The following is a 24,251-nucleotide window of genomic DNA, read 5'->3' on the forward strand; positions in this document are numbered from 1 at the left end:
GATTGACTCCTGACTACCGCTTTAAAAAAAAGAGCTCTTAGGATGTCCTTCTTTCTAATTTAAAAGGGCACAGATAATATGTTTTGGTGTACCTAACTGTCTAATTCTTTCTGCAGCTTATAAGTGATCTATGTAGAGAGAGTAGGTAACTGAAAGTAAAAAACTGGCATTACTCTCTAGTCAGTTTTTACAAGTTTTACTCTCAATGGATTACTTATCTACAAATAAATACCAGGAAACAGTGCTAGTGTAATGAGAATTCAGAGGGAAGGGAACATTTTAAACTAACTAAAAGAGCTCATGGTATTCCAAAACAATTAGGATGAAAAGGTTTACAGGAGTATCAGTCTATGATAATCAGTATTTGAATTTGAAAACTTAAAGTACTGTGGACTTAATCATAAGCTTTGAGACTTAATTCAATGGATTGCAGAATAGTCCTGGAAAAAAAATTCCTTCCATGTTTATGCTCCAAACACTAGAGTTCTATAAAACTTTATTCACTCTCCAGGATACAGACTGAATTACTAAATGGACATAGCCAATTCTGTTGTGTTTATTTATGGTTACCTTTAATTCTTTCATACTTCAGAGTCTCAGTTTAATATGTTGGCTACATGACAGAATTTTCTGCCTATACCAGATGAAAATAGGAGCCCTAAGGTGCCTGGGTTTAGAACAAAGCATTAAAAAGAAAATGTGCTCATTTTGAAAGCAGAGATTAAATGACAAAAATCAAGGTTTAAGTGAAAATTTAAGAACACCTGTAACCTATGTAGTTTGTAGTTTAATGCCTGATGAAGAATATTGCTAAAAGAAAGCATTACTATGGAATCTTAAATTTGAGAATTAAAACTATTTTAGACAAGTTCACTTGCCCTGGTGTTCTACTAATTAGCCTTTTTGAATACGTTTAGATGTCTCTAATGAAGAGCAAAAGGAATCCTAGAAGTTTAGGAATTACACATGATTGCATTTCTTTTAAATCCTCAAATGATACTACCTTCATTCGGCCTGGTGTAATTGTTAGGGATATAGTTGTATTTATATCTGTCTGTCTGTCTGTCTTTCTGTCTCTCTCTACACACACACACACACACACACACACACACACACACACACACACACATATTCATTATTCAAAAAAAGGGAGAAATTGAAGTAAATTATCTAAAATCCTAGCTTGAGACCTTTAGAATGAATTACTGAATTGACACAGGAGGTCCTTGTAGTTCATATGTGGGCTTGAATGAAATGAGGCAAGCAAGCTCTGTTGGCAAAGACAAAAACAACAAACATGCTTTCCCCTGCGCTTATTTGAGGAAGGCAATCACCACTTGATCTTCACTACTGCATTTGCACTTACCTCACAAGGTGTTACATCCAGTCGTCCCGTCTTATCCAGTGAGGTCCGTCTTTCTTTTATCCTCTCTTCTAAATTAGATGAGAGGGAGGAGTGATTTCTCCCAGTTACTGATGCTTTTCTCAGTTCTGCTATACTATGTCCAGTTCTCTTTAAACAGTCCATCTGAAGTTGTTCAATTGGTTGGGTTTTTATGGAGATTACTGCTAAGTGTTGTGCAACAATGTTTGGATCAATTTTGATGGGTTTTTCCCTGATATATGGAACTATTTTAACTGGTAAAGAGTCTCCAAATGTTTCTTCATCTGACTGTTGTTCTTTATCAGAGTCAGAGTTCACACTTGCAATGTGATTTTGTGCTTTTTTAACAATCCTACTGATGTCTAGCTCTCCAAAGCGGGGAGAATTAGTTGAGAGAACACTGTCTAATTGAACTTTTGAGACCTCATCAATAATCAGGCTTGCCACCTTTATAGGAAAGGCTGTATTTGCACGTCTCATATCATAAAGCTCTTTAAGGGTTCCAGATTGTTGTAATATGCTACTATATATTGAATCAATAACCTGAGTAACCATTTCCATATCGTGTGGCGTTAAAGAATGCTCCCCAGGATAGGCAGTTACAAGGCTAATATTAGTTCTGTCAATTTCAGTTGATACAGATTTTGTCAGTTGAGTTGCAATTTTGTTTAAGTCAGGCTTTGATAAGATGCTTGCATTTTTGCTTTCAGCATTTGGTAGTACTGGTAGTTTAGCCAAGAACAGGGCCAGTGCTTCTTCTAAAATCTGGCCATCTAACAGAGAATGTTTACTGGATGAGGACTTCTGGGATTTCAGTTCATTGATAATTTTGACTACTTTTTCTACTATTTTGACAGCTTCCAGAACTAACTCTGTATTTGATACTTCTTCCTCTTCCTGAGGCTGAAATTCAGAATTAGAGATTTCCTTCACCATTAAACAACCTATTATATCAGAAAGGGCATTGCCCTTCCCCAGCAAGTCTTTAAATATAGAAGTAGGAGAGCCAGAGTGTTTTAAGACATTGGTATAAACAGCATTAACTACTTTTTCAATAATTGCTTTGTCAGCTAAAGGTACAGGTGATTCCTTATCTGGTTGTACAAATTTGATCTTACTTTTGCAGATAAATTCTTGGAATGAATTTAATATTTTTGAGGTCATTTTTTCCATTTCCATTTCTAGAGATTTGGTTATTTCCTTATCCCCTTTTGGAAACATGGCAAAAAGCTTTGATAAAAATTTGACTGCAATTTCTTCTATTACGTTACAAGAGAGCTTGTGAGCCTGTGGGGGTGGAGGTGGGACAGTTCGGATGACATTTTCAAGGATATTTTCAATAACACTGTCAACTTCTGCGCACTGATGGGGAGTTAACTCTCCAGAGAAATAGTTCTGCAACTGATTGCCAGCCACTTCCCGTACAACTAATTCAACTATGGAGTCTGAAAGGAGCCTACATCCACTGGTGATGCAATTCTTTATGACCTCGTCTGATCCAAATTGAGGCAAAAGGTTATTATAAATGGACTGTGCCACTAATTGAGTAATCTCATCATCATTGGGATGTAATGACTCGACATACTGTATAATCATATCTTCATCTTTGGCAATCTGTTCTGCAATTGTACTTACTAACTTCATTTGACAAAATTCGAGTTCTGTGTATGCATTGTCCTCAGAAATTTCTCTGGTGCTAGTGTCAGGTATTTGGGGGAAGATTTTAAATAGAAGAGCAGAAATCACATCCTCTAAAAATTTGTAGGGCAAAAGTATGGTATATGGCGATGATGTCTGACATTCTTTACTGGCAGTCTGAGCCACTCTTTGGATCTTTTTGACAATCTCTTTAGATTCCAGAGGCAAAAATGCTGAAATTGGAATGCCATCACCAAATAGGAAGTTAAGTTGCTGCTGAAAAATTTCATTTATCACTGAACTAGTTAGTTTTTGAGCAAAATGTTCCCCATTATGATTGATATTCTCACAAATAGATTCTTGAGAACTATGTTCCTTCAAAACACTGCAAAGTGTTGAGTGAACAACTTTGTTAACTAATGTTTTATCCATTTCTGGTACCTTATCTACAACAGATACCATATCTGAAGAGGATTTTGGAGTCAATTTATACATCTGTGGCATTTTACCCTCCATTTTCATCTCAAAGCTAGATTCTTCTGTTGTTGGTTCTTTATGTTTTGGAGGTAGTACATCAGTCAAATGTTCTTTGCTTGCACATGAGAAAAGCTCTTTTTCTTTGTCAGGCCTAAACACCTTAATCTGCGCATCTGAAAACTCCTTCAACAGTGAATCAACAAGTTTTAAAGCTATGTCATAGAGAGAAGCCTGATGTTGCTTGTTATTAACATCTGGATACTTCTCACTTACTTGTGCTTTGGGTGAGGAAGAGAAGATTAATTTGTTAACCAATTCAACAACAACGTCTTCTAGAAATTTAGCAGGAAAAACTCCAGGTTTATTGTCTTGGGCGTCTAGTTCATTACTCAGCTTACGTTGCACTTCTTTCTCACTTACTTTCTCTTTTTCTTTCTTTTCCTCATTCCCTTTCTCTGTATTTTCTTTCTCATTGTCAGGGATTTTTTGATGGCTTGAGGGGGGTAAGTCCATTGTTATAACAGAGCCAGACCATGCCAAATCTCTGCCAGGTTTATCCCCTAGGGAGCTTGTTTTACATTTGAGTTTTGTAATTTCCAATTGTTCTTCAGGGAAGGACATTTGTAAAACATTGTCATAAATATTTTCAATGACATTTTGAACACTTCCATAATCTGCATATGGTGCCTCATCCATACCTGTTTGACCCTGAAAGTTTCTTCTTTCCGTTTTGCTTGCCTTTTCAGTTATTTTTGCAGTTTTCTCTGTTGTAGTCCCCACATTTCTTGTCTTGGGCTCAATTATCTTCTTTGAAGAATGTAACTCAGTGGTCTTGCCATCTAGTTTTATTGAGCTTCCAGGACTGCCAACCTTCTTTTCAATGTCTACTTCAAAATCTGACCTTTGTGTTTTCTCCTTATAGTCTGTGTCAATAGTTGCTCCTGAATAATATTGCTGTATCTCATCAGCCTGACTCTGTACATTTTGTGGAGCTGATTTTGTCTTTTCAATTTCACTCAAATGCTCCTGCGTCTCCTGCATTTTCTTGTTTGTAGTTGTAGAAATAATATTTGACACAGGCTTATTATTCTTTTGGATGGAAATTTCCCGTTTCCTTCCATCCTTTTTATTCACAACACCTGTAGCTGGCCCTGACAGGTTAATCACATTGCTTTTCATAATGGCAGCTAAAGAGCTAAGTATTTGATCTGGGATGTCTACTTTCTTCTCTGAGGCTTCTTTAGTGTCAAAAATTTTCTTTCTATGCATTGCATCTGTAATGGTTTCTAAACTGTGCACCCTTTTTTTTGAATCGAAGATTAGAGAACTTCGTTTATGCAGTTGATCTGAAGGACGCTGTTTCCCTTTTACATATCTAGTTATCTGTGTAAATGTGCTTTGTGGTAGCAGCTGAACCCTTTGAGTGATGTTATCTGGATTTAGAAATGAAAAGAAGGTTGAAGTCCAGTCTCCTGAGAATAATGGTTGAATCTTGAAAGCAGAGATTGCCTTCTTTGCTAAACCAGCAATCATTTCTATAACAATGTTACCATTATCTTTCTGAAGGTCCTTAGAGCTCAATTTCCCTATGAACTGATCATATACAAAGTTAGATATTGTATCAATTGTCTCTTTATCTATTGGTGGAAAAGAAAATATTTCTTCAGCATTTGGTAAAACTTTAATTTCACTTTTCCTAAATTCTCCAATGAGGGAGTTTGCAAACTTGATCGCCATACCTACAATATCTGCCTCTGGCATCTCCTTTTTCTTAGAACTTTCAGGAAGAGCTGGGAAAGAACAAAATTTGTGAACTAGGTCAACAATTACATCTTCCAAAAATGTAGCTGAAAACAGAGAAGGCTGTGTCTTTTCTTTCTTAGATTTTTTAACTGCAGTGGGCTGGTGATGAGCAGGTACCTCCTTGGAAGATGGTTCTTTCTCATATAAAAATGGTTGCAAGTGGTGATCCATGATTCCTCTCATAATGAAACCAGCCATTTTACTAAGAAAAGATCCCCCTTTTTTGTCTGAATCCTTCTTTACTTCAGCTTGGAATTCAGATTTTTTCAAAATATCACTACATATAGAGTCAACAAAACTCTCAATGGCTCCTAGTTGCATACTTTCTGCATTCTCCTCTGCTGTGGCAAGTCGGATCTCATGTTCAAAAATTTCTGTTATAATATCCTCAGTCAATTTTGAAGCTGCATGTGAAAATTCATCATCAGGTGTGTCTGCTTTATTCTGTACTTCATGAGCTGTGTCACTTGAAGGGAAGATTTGCACTAGAAGCTTGTCAACCATATCCTCTAGAAGACAGCGAGGAAACACAGTAACACAGGATGGTAGGGCATTGTTATCTGTCAAAATTTTGCTAAGTACATTTCTGATGATGTTATCAGCTCGAGGTGAAGTGTAGGAAGAAGTCATTAATTCTCCTGAAACTAACGACTGCACATGATAATCATAAATTTCCTCCAGTAGAAAATGATATATCTTCCTTCCAAGGCAGGTAGCATCACTTTGGATCACCTCATATACTTTAACCAGTGATTTATATTCATCTAACACTTTTTCATAAACGGAGTTGACTGTTTTTTCAACCATGTCTTTATATTCCTCTGAGACACACAGATCTTTATCCAAGTCATCTGCAACCAAGATCTCTGATGCAATGAACTCTACAACTACGGATTTTACTAATGTTGTAACGATATCAGTTATTTTGGCTTCTACTCTCTCTGGATTTGTGTCAGGCAAGATGTTACATACAAATGAGTGAAGAATCTTGCACAAAACCCCAGAAATTACTTCCTCCAAAAAGACAGCTGAATTCACAATGAAAGACAAATCTCTCTTGTTTATCTCTTCTACTTTTTGTTTGGGAGTTTGACCCACTGAAGCTGAAAGGAGTATTTTATCTGCAGATAAAAATGACTGTAGATGATGGTTAAATATTTCTTTTATGATGAAACTTGCTATTTTTGAAACAGGTATACTATTTATACCTCTTCTGTCTCTTGTGAGAGACCGGTAGAGATCTGACTGAGAAAGATCAGCATAAATCGAATCAACCATAGATTGTATATCTCTTTCTGAAATCATACTTTGTTTTCCATTCCCATGTTTAGTAATACATATTGCATGTTTTGAAATTATTGACATGATCTCATTTATCAGTTCCACAACTGTATTATTTAAGTCTGATTTAGAAGTATGTGCAAGTTCTGAACTGGGAGCGAATGTACTAATTTGAGACACAAGTTGGGTGACTATTTTTTCCAAATGCATATGTGATAACATAGTAGTATAGATTGTTGAAGCCTGTCTCCGGAACCTTGACTTAGTAATATCATATTGGACTCTGTTTATCAAAACATTTTTTCTGAGTTTGGAATATGACTTAAAAGGCAGATTTTCTATTAGATTTGGGTGAATCTGGAAATCAATAATTTCAGCCAGGATGAGTTTAGTTATCTTTGCAGCCAATGACTTTGTATTATTTAGAAAATCTTCATCAGATATAATTTCCACTTCATGTTCTTCTAAAACATTGCTGTATACCCTGTCAATGATATTTCTGACCACATCTCTCTCCACTGAAGGCAAGCACAACTGTTCTTCTGCATTATCTACAACGCTAACTTTGGCTTTTGAGAATTCCTCTATAACCAAACATATGAGTTTTTCTGCTTTATCAAATAGTTCATCATCTGAATTTTTTATGGTTTGCAATTGAACAATGCCTACTACCCTATGAAATATTTTGCTTAAAACCCCAGAGACCACGTCTTCCAAGAGAGTTGAGGAATAAACACTGGCATAAAGTGACTTTTGTCTTTCTTCATCATAACTGTAGGTATATGACGGAGAAGCTAATGACTTTCCGTCCAAAAATGGCTGGAGATGCTGTTCACAGATATATTTTATGATAAAACCCGCCATTTTATCAATAAGGACATCATTACTGCTTGCAATACTTTGCTGTAGAGATTCCTGAGACTCAGAGCCCTGTAAAATATTTTTGAATACCGAGTCCACAAGATGTTGAACTTCATTTTCTGAATAAGCAAGTTTGGTATCTTCTTCATCTTTTGAAAAACCAATCTCATGTTGGGAAATTTTCATCCTAATATCACTGATTAGGTTGGAAGCCATTTCATTATAATTCATTCTTGATTTATCCTTTGCACTTTCCATGGTTGGTACTATGTTAGATTCAAAAGGGAAGAATCTTGATAATAAGGTTTCAATCATATCTTCTAAAAATGTGTATGGCAGTAAAGTATTATATGGAGGTAAACTGTGGTTTGATTTGCTAGTTATACTGAAGTTACTAAGGATATCATGAATAATATTCTCAGCCACTGAGTTAGAATAGGAAGAAGCTGACAAATCACCGGAAAACAAAGGATGAAGAAGATAGTTTGAAAGAGCTTTTATAATTAATTTGCTAACATTTTCTACAAAAATGTCACTACTTTCAGACTCTGCGTCAATATCAGGATTGAAACCATGCTGTTGTAAGACATTCCTATAAACTGAAGTGACAAGTTCATCCACAATATCTGTATCATTATCAGGAAAATATTGTGCCTTGACATTACATGGAATATGAGTTTTAGCTTTGTCAAAATGGTTATGCACCCTATTTACAATTTTTCTGGTTATGTTTTCCAGCTCAACTTCACTGCTAAGCTTTAGGGTAAAAATCTTAGACAAGAGCCGGGAAACAATTTCTCCTACAAATTTTTTAGGGTAAATACCACAGTTGGATGAGCTCTGGGACATATGGGTTTCTATGACTTCACTGAGAACTTGCTTAACCATATCAGATACTGCATCTAGTGGTGTCATTGAGCGAGAGAGAACCTCTCCACACAAAAATGGTTGGAGATGACATTCAATTATCTCTTGGATAATGAAACTGGCTATTTGATCAATCATAATTGGATTTCGGCTGACTATACTTTTCTGTACTGAAGCAAGAGAGTCAGACATTTGCAAAATATTACTATAAACAGAATCCACCATCTTTTGAAGGTTTTTTCTCGTATATAGATTGTGGTTATCATAGACAGTTAAACAGATTTTATGTTTTGAAATGGCTGACATAACCTTATTTATTATGTAGGTAGACATTTCATTAAAATCTGAATGTTGTAAATATTTTTTCTCCAAAAAAGATGATAAAATTGATGGAGGAAGTAGCTGCGACAAAAGTTTTCTGATGACAGCTTCTAAAAATGAGTGTGGTAACATAGTGCTATAGACTTCTGAAGACCTGGCTTGGGAAAAAAATGTTGATAGGTTATTTTGAAGTTTTCGAAGTATGATTTCAGCATTGAGAGGGTAATAGGAACAAGGCCTGAACCTTCGCCTGATTCTTGATGGGAGTTGGTAGTCCAAAATTTCTAACAGTAGGCTATTGAATATTTGTTCAGATACTGGAGTATTGTCACATGTCAGATTAATATTGTAAGTGGCTTCTAACTGATACAGTTGTAAAACATCACAGTAGACTGAATCAACAATTTTACTAATAATTTCTGTATGGACTGGTGGAAAACAAAGCTTTTCTTCAGCATTCCGTAGAAAAGTGATGTGTGCATTATTGAACTCATTTACTACACTGTTCACAAATAATGTGTTTACCATATTAAGCCGGGCTTCCATTATGCTTCTATTTTTTCTCCACAATGAGGTAGAGAGTTTAAAAAACAATTGTGAAATGATTTCCTCCAAAAATGTAGCTGAATAAATACCTGTGTTGGTGCTTCTTTGATATAGCTTGGGAGGAGTGGGCACTGTATCCATTTCCTTTGTTTCTTGTTTGCCACAATGTGACCAAAAAGGTTTTACTGCAGCTTTCTTTCCACATGGTACTTTGATTTTAGAGCTAGCCACACTGGAATTTAAGGATCTGGCCGAAGGATTGCGGTCACAAGTCCTGATTCCAAAAGGGCCCTTAACGTGTTCTAATTCTATAAGCTCTGGCCTTTTTGACTGCATTTCTCTCGTTTGATAGTTTAAATAGTTGCTTTCAAAATGTGGGCTTTTAGGAGCTTGTACTAAACTGTTAGATAATTTCTCCATCAATGACTTAACTAAGCTGTGGGAAATAAATGTAAGTATACAATCTGATGACAATAAATCTTGGTCAATTTCTGCCATATTTTCCAAAAGATCTGACATGTAATTTCCTTGAAATTGTTCACAGTCCACTGATCTCCTAAGATAGCCAAAATCTCCATCTTCCATACTTTGAAGTGTTTTTAAAAGTTGACCTTCTGCTGATGTTTCACTAGAAGACCTATTCTCAAGAGAGAAGGTACCTGTGTATTTCTCCAGAAGTGTTCTAATTAGCTTCTCACATACAATGTTGAGAAGAAAAACTGACTTAGGGGAGAGCCCTAGGTTATTCTTAAGTATTCTATTACTTTGAATACTTGAAGAGGAGAAACAACTCTTTGCTATTTTACCAGAGTCCATATCCCTACCAGGGTTTTCATCTGGTAAAAATAAATCTAACACAATATCAAAGACTTTATTGACTACCTCTTTGGATTCGGGAGATTTTAGGCTACCAATCAGGCTGTCTAACCTATGTGCTAGATAATTTAATTTATTTTTTTGAACAAGTTGATCAATTTGATAAGTATATGATTCTCGTTCTTTGGTGCCTGTTTGACTGTCAGTGGTATTACTTTTGTTACAAATGGACATACTATTGCTTCTAACTACTGAAAATGATTTGTTTCTTGCATTATTTCCAAAGTGGTGATTTGTTCCTATTTCTCTCGACATTACATGAATCACACCTGCTAAGATATCCTGAAAGAAATCATCAAAATCAGAAGAAGTTACTCCTGGACGGTAGGTGTATTTGATTTTCATGGAAAACTTTTGTGGTGCAATATCAGCTTCTATAATGTTACCACTAGAAAGAATGTCAATAATGATTTCAGCAATACTTAAAGCAAGATCTCCAATACAAAGAGACCTAGTCTCAAATACTTGAGAATGAATTGAAATAATTGTGTTAAATGCTGCTTCTTGGATTTCCCATGCGTTGCTTTTTCCCCTGCACTCTTTGGTGCCATCAGAAATGCTTGATATTAAATTGCAAATGACTGATTCAGTGAGGTATTCACAAAATTGATAAATTGAAGAATTATTGTATATGCTTCTTGGAGAATGTCTTGATTCATATTTTTTCCTTGACAGTGTGGAAACAATGGATATCTTCTCTTCAGTGGAAACTTAAAAGAGAAAATATTACTATTTTAGGCATGGATTAAAAAATATGGAAATGTCAGTATATTGGTATGCACAAGTAAATTTTTCCAGTGGAACATCTGGGAAAAGGAAAGAGAAAGCCTAATAAAGAAGTTGGATTTTCCTCAAATACATGTTTCTTGTGTGGAAATAATCATCTCTCTTCCAATTCAAATAGTCATTTGTCAAGGTTGATCCTACTTAAATGGTTATAGACTCTAAGAAGCTGACAATCTTTGTGCAGAGAAATGTTTTCCAGGCTTACTTTTCCAAGCCTAAAACATCTACAGTGATATTTGGAGGCTTGATTTAAATATTTTAAAATATTTTGTCAGAATATTTAATAATTTCCTATAATTATTTTAAAACACACTAGTTAAATTGTTTAATGTCATGCCATGTTACTCTTAAGATATTATGGAGCTGGGTGCTAAGTGATGCATGCCTGTAATCCTAGCTACTCAAGAAGCTGAGATCTGAGGATCACAGTTCAAAGTCAGCCAGGGCAGAAAAGTTCATGAGACTCTTATCTCCAATTAATCACCAGAAAACTGGAAGTGGCACTGTGGCTCACATGGTAGAGTGCTAGCCTTGAGCTGAAGAGCTGGGGCTCAGTACCGAGGCTCAGAGTTCAAGCCCCATAACTGACCAAAAAAAAAAGCTATTTTGGAGCTGTAATCATCTATTACTTTGATGAAAACAGAAGTGTTGTGAAAATGGCAATACTGCCAAAGGCTATCTACAAATTCAATGCAATACCCATCAATATCCTAACCTCATTCTTCAATGAAATAGAAGAATCAATTAAAAAATTCATATGCAACAATAAAAGACCCCAAATGGCAAAAACAATCCTTAGCAGCAAGAACAGGGCTGGAAGAATATCAATACCAAACTTCAAACTTTATTACAAAGCCATAATAATCAAAACAGCTAGATACTGGTGTACAAGAACAGACCTGAGGACCAATGGAAAAGAACTGAAGAGCTAGAAATGGTCCCACAGACCTATAGCCATCTAATCTTCAATAAGGAAGGCACAAAAGTAGGATGGAAGAAAGACAGCCTCTTCAGTAAATGGTGCTGGCAAAATTGGTTAAACACCTACAGAAAACTAAAGTTAAACCCTTATATATCACCCTGCACCAGAATCAACTCCAAATGGATCAAAGACCTCAAAGTAAAAGCAAAACATTACAGGAAGGAATAGAAAAAACTCTAGGACTCCTTGGCACATGCCAAAATTTTCTTTTTTTTGGGGGGGGGGGTCCGGTCATGGGGCCTGAACTCTGGGCCTGGGCACTATCCCTCAGCTCTGCAGCTCAAGGCTAGCGCTCTACCACTTGAACCACAGCGCCACTTCCAGCTTTTTTCTTTTTGCTTATGTGGTGCTGAGGAATTGAACCCATGGCCTCATACATGCAAGGCAAGTGCTTTACCACTGAGCCACTTTCCCAGCCCCCCAAATTTTCTTAATAAAGACCTAGAAACACAACAAATCAAAGAAAGGTTGGACAAATGGGATTTCATGAAACTGCAGAGCTTCTGCATGGCAAAGGACATAATGAACAATTCAATGGAAAGCACACAGACTGGTACAAGATTTTCACTAGTCATATAACAGACAAGGGCCTCATATCTAAAATATTCTTAGAACTCAAAAAATTAAATCTCCTAAAAACAAATCCTCAAAGAAACAACTGCCTCATTAATAAATTGGCTAAAGATTAAACAGAGGCTTCTCTGAAGAGGAAATAAGAATGGCCAAGAGACACATGAAGAAATGCTCAACTTCTCTGGCCAAAAAAGAAATGCTAATCAAAACAACTTTGAGATTCCACCTCACCCCAGTTAGAATGACTATAATAAAAAGATCTAATAACAACAAATGCTGGAGGGCATGTAGCCAAATGTTGGTGGGAGTGTAAACTTGTTCAATTACTCTAGAAAGCAGTATGGAGATTCCTCAAAAGACTCCACCTAGAGCTCCCCTATGATCCAGCAGTCTCACTTTTGACCACAAAGAAGGCCATACTAAATTAGATACCAGCACAACTATGCTTATCACAGCATTTTTCACCATAGCTAAGATATGGAACCAACCCAAATATCCCTCAGTAGATGAATGGATCAAGAAAATGTGCTACATATACATAACGAAAGTCCATGCTTCCATCAGAAGAAATGACATTCCCTCATTCATAAGGAAATAGAAAGACTTGGAAAAAAATCATATTAAGTGAAGTAAGCTAGACCCAAAGAAACATAGGCTCCATAATTCCCCTCATTTGAAATAATTAGTATATGTCTAGGATAGTCCTAGCAGATAAGGAGAATAGCTCAAAAACTATGTACATATGATCATGTAAGACAATGCTAAGTGAAATAAACTCCAAGACATGGACACAAGAGGTTTTTGTTGTTGTTGTTGTTTTTAATGTACTATATGATTCCTTGTTCCTTTTGTATGTTCTTCCTCCTATGGTATATCCTCTCTTGTCACTGTATTTGATTTTGGTACCTGTGTATTTTTTTCTTTTTATTAAATTGTTTTTTTTTATTGTAAAAACAGTGTACAGAGGGGTTACAGTTGCATGAGTAAGGTAATGAGTACATTTCCTATCAAGCGTTGTTACCTCCTCCTTTGTTTATCCCCTACCATCCCTGTACCTATGTATTGTATATACATTTATCTGAATTAGGGAGGGAAAGATGAACAATAAACTGCTAAGACAAAAGACGAGAGGGAAACCAGTGCAACAGCGACATTCATGAGACAATATGTTGGAAATGATCCACAACTTGGGGGTAGGGGAGAGGGGAGGGAGAGGAGGAAAACGAGGGAAGGGATAACTGACAAGAAATGTACTTATTACCTTATTTATGTAGCTGTAACCCCTCTGTACATCACCTTGACAAACAAACAAACAAACAAAACCAACAAAAACAGAAGTGTGGCAATTCCAGAAAGGTTAGTGTAAATTGTAATGGCAGAATCAGAGATAAGAACTTTGAAAACACTTTAAAATCATGCAACAATCTCCAAATATGTAGATACAAAACAACCTACTGCTTATATTCAGACTTTAGATATGCTTAACTTTTTAAAAATCATTGTTTGGCAGCATAAGTAACTAAAAAGCAATTAATAGTCATCCCACCTTCAAGGCTATGTTCAGCAAAGCAGAGAATACATATTCTTGAAAGAGAGATCTTTTAAACATCTTTTTCCATTTTCCCCAAATTATACTAGCTTTTAAAATAAGCGATGTTATGCTTACCTCTAGTTTTGAAGTTTTTCAAATGTGTGACCACAGATGTAGTGACGTGACGTGCTACCAAATGAATTTCATTTGGACCCAGTTCATGATCAGCAAAAGCAATGACTTCAACTCCTTTCAAAGTCTTTATTTTTATCTGTGGGTTCCTCTTTTGCCATTTTTGCAGTAAAGAGCAATCTTTCCTCAAGGCTTCTGGGTAGTTAATTTCTTTTTCTGGTATACCGCCAATTGGTTGACACCATAATCTACGAATGTTTTTCTCTTCCTTTTTTCCTCTTCCTCTGGATATGAAAAATGGTTTCATTGATTCCATATTGTCATTCATGTACTGTTGATATGGCAAACCAGAGCTTGACAGCACAGTATTGACAATATTTTCTGCAGCTAAACAGATTCTGAGTGGAGAAACTGTTGTCTGAATTTCATTTGGTTCAACCATTGGTTTTAGAGTCTCATAGTGAAACACTTTCGGGTTTCCAACTTTTCCCAACTCTATGAATGACATGGCTTGTCTAAAAGCTTCATCTGAGGAGTCATTCACTTTCTTAAACAGCTTTTTTAAGACACTGCCTTCGGGGATTGTGTTCATAGCTGTATCACTAAGTCCAAAGTTAGAATTCCTTAGGTGGTAGTGCTGTAATTTGTTTGTTAAACGTGATGCCATAGTTTTTGATTTGGGCCTTTCCATTGACTCTGAGCTTTTAATTGTTTCTGGTATGTAGGAACTGGCATATGAGTGTGAACTTGAGGAAAGTCCATATTTTTTCCCTGCATCTTCCTCTGAATTAAACACAAAACCAGGTCCACTCCTTGGTGTAAGATTATCCTCCAAACTAGCATTGTGTAGCGCTGATGTAGGTTTTTTAATTTTAGATGCAAATTCAATCTGATTAACAATGTAAACATTTTCATTTTTTGGAAAGAAACTTTTGTTTGGAAGGTTTTTGATCAGTGACTTGTGAAAGTTAGTACATTGGTCTATTAGTGTGCCAATGATCTCACTGGCTACAGAATTCTCTTTCAATATGCTAACTGAAGAGGGTTCCACTTGGTTTATTTCTTTGTCTAGTTTATTCTTGATTAAAGTAAGCATGTCCCTGACGATATCAACAGCATATGTAAGTAAATCTGAATGAAACAAATGAACCTCGAGGAGGGTATTCTGTATGTTTTCTTGGGAAATAATACTACTGGAGTCAGAAAAATCAGAAACCTTCTTCAGTGGTTGTAATTTTGGCAAATGTTTTTTACCTAATAGTCTCTGTTGCATTTGAGAAAGATTTTCTATAGGCATTTTCACGATATCAGAAAACTCATATTTAGAGATTTGCTTAAATTGCAAGTCCACAAATGACTCTAACATGTTTAAGACCCTTTCGACAATTTCTTCCACAATTTGGTGTCTAGAGCTGCTGGACATTTGGTCTTTCATCTTCATGGAACAGATTGGTAAACTGCCGGGGCCTTGCTTGTTTGGAAAACCCTGTTTCCTGTTAGCAGTAAGGTGTTCTTTCCTATTTGTTAGAGTTTCTTTGCTATCTTGACTGGACATCTGGGACAAAAAGCAGAGCTGTAATTTTTCAAATAGCATTTCCACAATTTCCCTTCCAAATTTGTTAATTTGTGTTTTGGTATCTTCAGCTCTGGTAGAGCTATCTTTGACCTGATTATGCAATCTGATTGCACAATCCTCAAGAACTGGTAAATGTAAAAGTGAAATAGCATATTCTAAGTCTTTTGCTCTTACTGAAATTTTCTTCAAAATATTTTCAGCTATTATCAATAATTTAACTTTTTCATTTTCCATATCATTCGTTTCCATTTGCCATCTGTCAAACATTTTTTTTAATATACCTTCCTTGGGAAAAATCTGTTCTAGTTGTGAGGAAACGTTTTCTAAGTAAAAACATGCTTGTGCTTTGGCAGAAGATCTTGTATGCTGTGAACATTTGAGAGAATCCAGAGAAGAAAGTTTTATTGGGTAAGCCAAACTGTGGTTACTTGTTGCATACAGTTCTTGCAAAACTGTGTTAATTATTTTACTTGCTTCCATGATTGGATCAGATGGTAATGTTTTCATTTTTGCCATTGCTCTAGTTTCTGTCACCTTTTCAAGTTCTTTTAGAATTGTTTCCAAAATGACACTTATTATGTCTTTGGCATACATTATTAGTTCCAAGGTGGGCAATTTTGTTTTCAGCAAGTGTTTGGAATCTCCTGTTGGTAGGATGTTTGGCAGCCCCATTGCAGCCGTGGATTGGCCATCTATCAGAGTCTTCTCTCTGTTAACTAACTTAATCTTGGTTTTGACCTTGCCAGCACTTTGTCCTACGTGGGTTTTTGTTTTAAATTTTGACAAAGAGGTGACTTTCGCTTTTGCTTTTAAATTTGTCTTAAAACCTAGCTTAGGGCTGCCCTTCGGACTAACTTTATGACTATGTGGTCTAACAAGTGGCAACTCATTTGAGCAAGCTTCAGGGGATAAACTCTCTTCCACATGCCGTGAGATAAAATTTGTTAATTTATTGGAAACCATTTGGACTAAATCTTTTCCTACTTGCACTGGTGAATATTGCAAAAAAGTATCTTCTAAAAGAGAAGCACTGTTACTCTCTGCATATTTACTTCTTTTTCTTGCTTCTTTAGTGTCTCTAAAACCTGTGTGCATCACTGGTGAAACATCGTCTTCATGAATTTCTACTTCTTCCGCTATTGTAGTATTTTTATATACTGTTGTCATAACAAGAGAGTACATTTCCCCCAGAACATTCTCAACTATATCTTTTGCTACATTGTAAAAATGTGGTTGAAGGGAATGTTTTTGTGTTGTATCGGATGTTTTAGAGTTAGATGAAATGTGAGGGGCTTCGTTTAATGCAGGCAAATGTCCCATAACTTCCATGGCTCGCTGATCCAATGTATGCAAAATTTGTTTGATTGCACTGAGCAATTCAGTTTTCTCTTTTTGTCTTGATTCTTTCTTTCTCATAAATATCTCTTCCAAAACAATTCTTTGGCTATCCAGTTCCAATGCCACTTGTTTCTGATGTAGTGGATTGGTGAACACTGACACAGTGCTGTCTCTGTCCTTTGCTATTTGTCCTAGACCTATCTCATTTGATACAGTTAATGGTAAAAATTTAAGATTTTCCTTTGTAGATCTCTTATTACACAAAATATTTAAGATACGATCAATAGTTTCACTCACTATAATATTTGCTTGAAATAAAATGCTGTTTGGGTATTGATTCATGCTTTGGACTTTGAAGTCAAAATCGCTTTTAATATGCTTCAAAATGGCATTGGCAAGGAGGTAAGCATCATCCATCAGGTTAGCTTGTGATAAATGAATTGTGCATGCAGGTTTTACTGTGTAACTGGCAAAAGTGGACTCTGGAAGCCCTTGTCTGAGACTACTTTTGGGTGTTGATATTCTCTGCATATTAATATGAGATTCTACTTGGCTTGGCTCATGAAGAATGCTGTAATCTTCTTTACAGCTTTCTAATTCTTGGCTGAAAAGTGACTTTTCTTTAGGCTGCATAACATGATTAGTTAACAAACCTATTCTTTCAGTGGCAAAAGATTCTAAACGATTAAAAATAGCTTCAGTAATGAGGTTAGCATTTTCTTCACATGGGCTAAGAACAACTCTCTTGGTGTCTTTTTGCTCATCTGTAGCTGATTCCTTACTTCTGGAATACAGAAAATGCTCTGCATTTTCTATATAGAGAGATGGTGGTCCCTCTGCTTTTGGGAGTATATCACAGAAAGTCAATCTTGGCGCATCAGGAAGTTTTGTATTTATAACAAGTGTGACAGCAGAACTGAGGTGATGGAGAACAATATCTACTATATCACCAGAGAGCAAAATGACATCTGATTTGGAAACTGAAAGTTTAGGAATAAACTTGTTTTCATCTTCAATTAAAAATTCAGTATTTTCTTCTGCCTGTTTGAAAGCTGTGCTACATTTCAGAGCAGGTGTGACATTACTTTGATTATGAAGTTTTTCATAAATGTTGTACAAGATACTTTCAGTGGTATCTTGTATTTGAAAGCAAAGACTTTTTCGATATTCAGTCTTTTCTAACAGTTTTCCAGTAACACTCTTTTGTATATTTTTATCATTCTCTTTATCAGAAATGGGTGTTGTACACTTACTCTGACATGATACAATATCTAGCACCGTGTCAACAACCTGACTTGCAATATTTTCAGAAACCACAATGCTCTGATCCAAGGAAGAACTTTCTCTCTCTTTATTTAACTCATGCTTGATTCCTTGTAAAAGTTTCCTAGCTACTTGTGTGGCATAAATATTTAATTTGGACAAAGAGAGTTGGCACAATGAGTCTGACTTCCCATGATCTGCCTTACAACAGGAAAATTGCTCATTTGATTGTGAGTCCTTGTCTGATAATGCTTTACTCCAGGTAGTCTTATCCTGCTGAATAGGTAAAGTCACTGGGACTGTGAAGTTGACTTGGGGAAAAAAGAGAGAATTTACTTTGGAGGTAGCAAAACTTTCTAAATTTGTTAATATTGATTTTACAATATCTTCACCTACATTTCCAGTAGTTTGTCTGTCAACATTAAATCCAGACTGAAGAGTGCTTGGATTGCTGTTCAACATGGTGACAGAGGAGCTCCTTCCATAGTTATGCTCATGAAAAGAAACATTTGCTGAAAAAGCAATGAACTCACATCTCCTTTTGCTTATATTTCTTTCTAAGATGGCAGCAGAACAAAGTTTATGAAATACAGTTTTAACAACATCATTTGCCACCATGTATACATCTGTGTCAGATACTAAAGGACCCATCATTTCATTCACAAATGGGTCAGATGCATGAGTGGTTGACTCTTGAACTCTGTGAGGCATGGCACTCAAATGAGAGGGTGATAGAGACAGTTCATTCAGTTGATTGATTAAAGTGTTTTGAAAAATTTCATTCAGAATATTTCTTATAATAGGAATAATTGGAGACTTGTGTTCTTTCTTGAACTTCAATTCAATTTTGTTTAAGGTTCTTTCTAGAACCTGTTGTTGATAGTCTGTTTTAGTTTTCTCTTTTAGTGCTGCTCTTTCTCCAATGTATTCTTCTTCTGTATGGGTATCATTGTCGAAAAATGAATCTGATTCAGCTCCTCCAGGAAGAAAATTTCCATAAACTGGATTGTAGTGATATGATTCAGTGTCTCTACTTTCAGTTTCATTACACTCATCTGAGGATACTGCTTCTAAAATTAAACTAACCAAATTCATGAATGTCTGTGTCTCAGGTGGCTTGTTTATATCTGTTTTTAAATCTGATGATTTCTCACCTATTTCTGTTTGAACAGCTTTCAAAATAGCACCTGATATCTTCCTTGCATGGGCATATAAAGCACTGTGCAATGATTCTTCAGGTGTATCTGTCATAGAATTGTCATTTCCACATTTTGAGTCCATTTCATTGCCTTTTTTCTTGTCATCATGAGTAGTCTCATGAGTTTCCAAATTTCCACTTGTGAATCCTTCCAGTTTAGCAAAAACTGTGGTAAGAATATCTGAAGCAACAGATTTCAGTTTAGTTGGGTACGGTTCTTTGGAAATGTTTGTTGTGGTTTCCACAACAATAGGATCTTTCAACTTGCTTTTAATCACGTCTTTATTATCCTCCTGCATCATGCTGGAAAGTATGGTAGATATTACATTGGTACACTTGGCCATTTCTTCAATAATTGAACCAAATGATAAATTGTCAATGTCAAGAGATTCCAAAACAGACTTGCATCCTGAATTTGCAACGTCAGTATTTGTGTCAACACTACATAATTTTGCAACAATATATTCCAAAATGGTTTTGGAAGTGAGTTGAATATTGGATTGCAATGTAGCACTCATTTGATGATCCTTTCTTTTCTTCTCTCTCTCTTGTTTTCTACAAGGTTCTTTAGATTCAGGATGGGCATCCATGAGTTTGCTTACCATTTCATGGAGTGTTTCCCCAATTCTGTCCAACACTTGTAAATTAGCATTCTCTTTGATATCTTTTCCACTTATGATACTGTGGCGCATACAGGGAGTAGCCAAATATTCACGAAAAGCCTTTTTGTCCTGTATATTTGGCAACATGTTTTGTTTATCAACATCAGAGTCATATGAAGTTTCAGACGTTGTCGTGTCTACAGCAAATACGGCACCTCTTTGATCTTCATTTCCACTTGACAGTATCTCATAAATCAAATTCAGCAATGGACTTGTTGTGATATCATCACTGAGATCTGTTACATGTGATTCTACCGTTTTATCAGAATCAGCAAAAACTCTTTTACTCTTATGTGTTTTGGTGTGTTTGACCTTGCTCAACTCCAGTTCATTCTGGATAGAATGTAAAACAACATTTACTATTTTAGTTGTATAAGTAATAAGTTGAGATTTGAATGAAGATTTCTCAGTAAGTGAAGGTTTGGGTTTCACTTGCAATTTTTGACAAACAAATGATCTCAACCTATTAAAAATTGCATTAATGATATTTTCAGTAATGTCACCTACATGTTGAGGTTCCTTTTCTTCTGATCTTAACCAAGAAGGCTTTGAAGAATCTGTGTTGAGTGAAGATAAATATTTAATTTTCTTTTCACTGTCAAACCATATGTTTATTGACTGCTTATTTGGTGTTACCTTGACTTTGTGGGGAATATCACAGCTATCCAGAAAAGTTGGGCGACCTGAGGATGAAGTGGTAGTGGGGGTGTTTACTAATGACTTATGAAGTATATTTAACACAGCATCTATTATTTCTTCAGCTACTTCATTAATTTCTGACACAGAAATTATCTTGTCTGTGCTTTCTTGATGTGGCAGTCCTTGAGATTCTTCTGAAACAAAAACTGAAACTTTTTTGCTAAATTTATTACCCACATGATCAGGAGAAACACTAGGTAGATCCTTGATCATGTCTGTTAAAATACATTTAACTATGTTTTCTGAAGTCTTTACAATTTGATGCTTTTGATCTTGGCTGAACAGTGAATTCTCCTTTTTCAAAAATGGCTTTTCCTTTAAGATGTCTTCATCACTACCCCATTCATCCAATGCATATTTGCATTCAGAGGTAATCTTGGGAGATGGTTTCCTCTTTTTCATGTGTTCAAAACGAGTATTTTCCTTAACAAACCAAGGATTAGGAATAGGTTCTTGTGATTTAACTCCCTCTTCTTTGAAGGACGACTCAAGTACATTTTTTACCATGTTGTCTATTTCTTCATTTTCATCGTCAGAATAAAGGACCATGCCTGGAACATTAACAAGTGGGAGTCGTTTTCTGGACCTAGTAGACTGAGACAAACCAGAGCCAGTAGGTCTGTACTTCTCTTCAGTGTCAGTATACCTCCTTCTGCGTTGTCTCCGTCTTTGACAAATGCCTGCTTTGACTAGATCCGGATGAAGCTGAGTTAGGACATCATCGAGTAACTGAAGGAGTACTACTGTTTCTTCAGATGCTGTAAGTCTGTCATTATTAAGTTCAGTTTGTACATAGCCTAGTATAGTACTAATTGCTTCCTCTATATAACCAACCAAAGAGGGCCTGGAAAATATATTGGATATTAAATTTTGTACTTCTTCTTTAATTAAATTTGCTTCCATGTCAGGTTCAGAACTGGATTTCTTCTTGGCAGCTGTTGGGTCCATCCTTTGTTGCTGATCGACAAGTTTAACTGTGTCTTCATTTGAAGGTTCACTTCTCTTACAGGATGCAATAGTCAACAGTTTTTCTAAAATCGCATGCACCATGTCCTCTGCAATGTCACGCATGGGTTCTAAGTTAAAGCCCAGAGACTCTCCTGAAGGTTTTCCACTTACTGATGTGAAATATTCCCCAGTCGTGGATAAACTTGTTTCAATGTTGAGTGACAAATCTTCTTGCGAAAACATCTCAACACACTTTTTCTCAACAGCAGATTCGAGCTTCTCAAGCATATTTTCCACAATCTCAGAAGCTACTGAGCATATATCAACATCTGAGAGAAATTCTTCTTTATCAGTCTCTGAAGCATCCACATAAACTTCAGCAGTGACAGAAGAAAGAGAGGGAATGGCCTGAGTTAAGTCCGACATTATTTCCTGAAAGAGACTCTCTAAGATCGTTTGAGTTTCCTCTTTCAAGTGACATTTAAAGTTAACAAAAACATTCTTTAAGTTCTTCATCTCATCTGTAGCTTTTGTTTTTTTATCGCTGGTCACTGAAGGCTCTAAAGTTTCTGTTTCTGTGGTAGCATCCTTAGATATCTTTGTGTCTGTGTCAAGTGGTGTGAAAAGGTGGCTATCAGATTTACTAGTCCTGAGATTTGGTATTGGAGATACAATGCTGGCTCTGTTGTATGCGATTTGGGAGGTCATAGATTGTCTTTCAATTTGTTCTGTTTTCTCCAAAACTGCCTTTTCGACAAGGTCAGAAGAAGGTTTTAAAGGTGTAGTCTGTCTTTTCATTGACATGTCAACAGGTGTACCAGGCTCTTCTCGAAATGTTTTGGCCACAGCGGAAGTGGGAGTGAAGCGTCTGTATGTGAACTCTTCACTGCATGTACTACAGAAACTTGAACTCTCTGAAGAAAGGTCAGAGTCATCAGACACTGGGTATCTCTTATGTTTCAATCTTTCTTCATACTTTGTGATGGCTGGATATAATATACTAGTCACTGTAGCCACAACCCACGTCATTATATTGTGAATTATGCTATTCAGTTCTTCAGAGGTTACCTGGGAAAAGGAAAAAAGAAATTATGTAATTGTTGTTTGGAGATATGAAGGTAGCACACAGCTTTGAACATCAAATACTCCATAGTCAGAATACCATCATGGTTTATAAAGAAAATATTGTAATGACTTTATTTAGAATTTCAGATTAGTTTTAAGATGGTTTTTATTCTACAGTACAGAAAAAGAGTTTGTGCATAATACTTGTCTTTATTCACAGTTTCAGAATCTTTGAATTAAAAAAACCTCATGATTCATAGCTAGGATAAACTACCTTCTTAAAAATGGCCATGTTGTTATGAAGGCACATTCTATGCAAATATTTTATCAAGAGAGATACTAGTATTCATAACCCTGCTATTTAAAGTACTTCAAAATATTAATATTTCCCCAAAAAAGATGCAGTAAAAAATAAATATGTGTCTTCCAAGGTGTCTACCATGTAGCTAATATATGAGCATTGAAAATATATCATCCTCATCCCCTTTCCCTATTACAATGGTGAGTCTGTAGTCTGCATGGTTAGAATGACTATTAAGAATTATATTGTACAACTTAGGGGGGATGGGAAAGGAAGTAAAGTAGGAGAAAATTGAGGAAAGGGGCAAAATGTTTGACAAGAAATGTACTCATTGTCTTACTTATGTAACTGTAACCCCTCTGTACATCACCTTGACAATAAAAATATGAATAAAAAGGCAATTATATATAAAAGACAATTATAAATGTAATGTGCTACTGGACTCTGATCTTCCATGCCTATATTTCTAGCTATTCAAGAGGCTGAGAACCACAGTGTCATGGTTCAAAAGCCTGCCCAGTCAGGGAAGTCCATGAGACTTCATCTTCAAACCATACTGAATGTGTATGGCTAAAGTGGTAAAGTATCAGCAAAACAAGTATTAGGTCCTGAGTTCAAAATCCAATACTAAAAAAAGTAAGCAACAACAACAAACTAATGTAGCATTGACAGAGAATAGCTTTCTTCCTGGCAAAGTATCAGCACAAATGTCTTAGAAAGGAAGAGATGATATTATTAAGTGAAAAATAATTTTAGGTAGAAAATAAAGTACAAAGTAGAATGGGGACTCAAAGATCTAGGAAGGCTTACACAGGGGAAGTAAAATAAAGTCATTCATCTATCTGAATCAGAAGTAAAAGGCCAGAAACCAGGTATGAATGACCTCTTTACACCAATATTACTCTCTAGGTAAACTGTACTTGGGACAGATACAGAGTGTACTTACAGGACTAAATGAATTTATGCTTTACTGCAATTACATTTTGAACTTAAATAAGTTATTTTGCCTAGAATTAATTAGCAGTTTATTTAAAAAATTGTTACAAGTTGTAAGACATCTATCTAGGCTCCAAATAAAAGAAATGGCAGCAAAGTTGGAAGCTAAGTATGGAGAGGCCAGAACAAAAAATATACTATTTAAAC

General features: G+C 35.9%; 1 protein-coding gene across 2 annotated transcripts in view; it reads right to left on the reverse strand.

The window, feature by feature from the left end:
- The window catches only part of Fsip2 (fibrous sheath interacting protein 2), a 77,096-nt gene that overhangs the window by 14,488 nt on the left and 38,357 nt on the right, over positions 1-24,251 (reverse strand). For both annotated transcript variants that reach the window (XM_070019550.1, XM_070019540.1), the window contains 2 exons: positions 14,062-22,810; positions 1,367-10,764 (listed from right to left, as the gene is read on the reverse strand). In XM_070019550.1, the coding sequence (XP_069875651.1) occupies positions 1,367-10,764; positions 14,062-22,810 (18,147 nt within the window). The remainder of the gene's footprint in view (positions 1-1,366; positions 10,765-14,061; positions 22,811-24,251) is intronic.

The sequence above is a fragment of the Dipodomys merriami genome, unplaced genomic scaffold (assembly GCF_024711535.1).
Source record: "Dipodomys merriami isolate MVZ:Mamm:240054 unplaced genomic scaffold, mDipMer1.0.p SCAF_1, whole genome shotgun sequence".
Lineage (NCBI taxonomy): Eukaryota > Metazoa > Chordata > Mammalia > Rodentia > Heteromyidae > Dipodomys > Dipodomys merriami.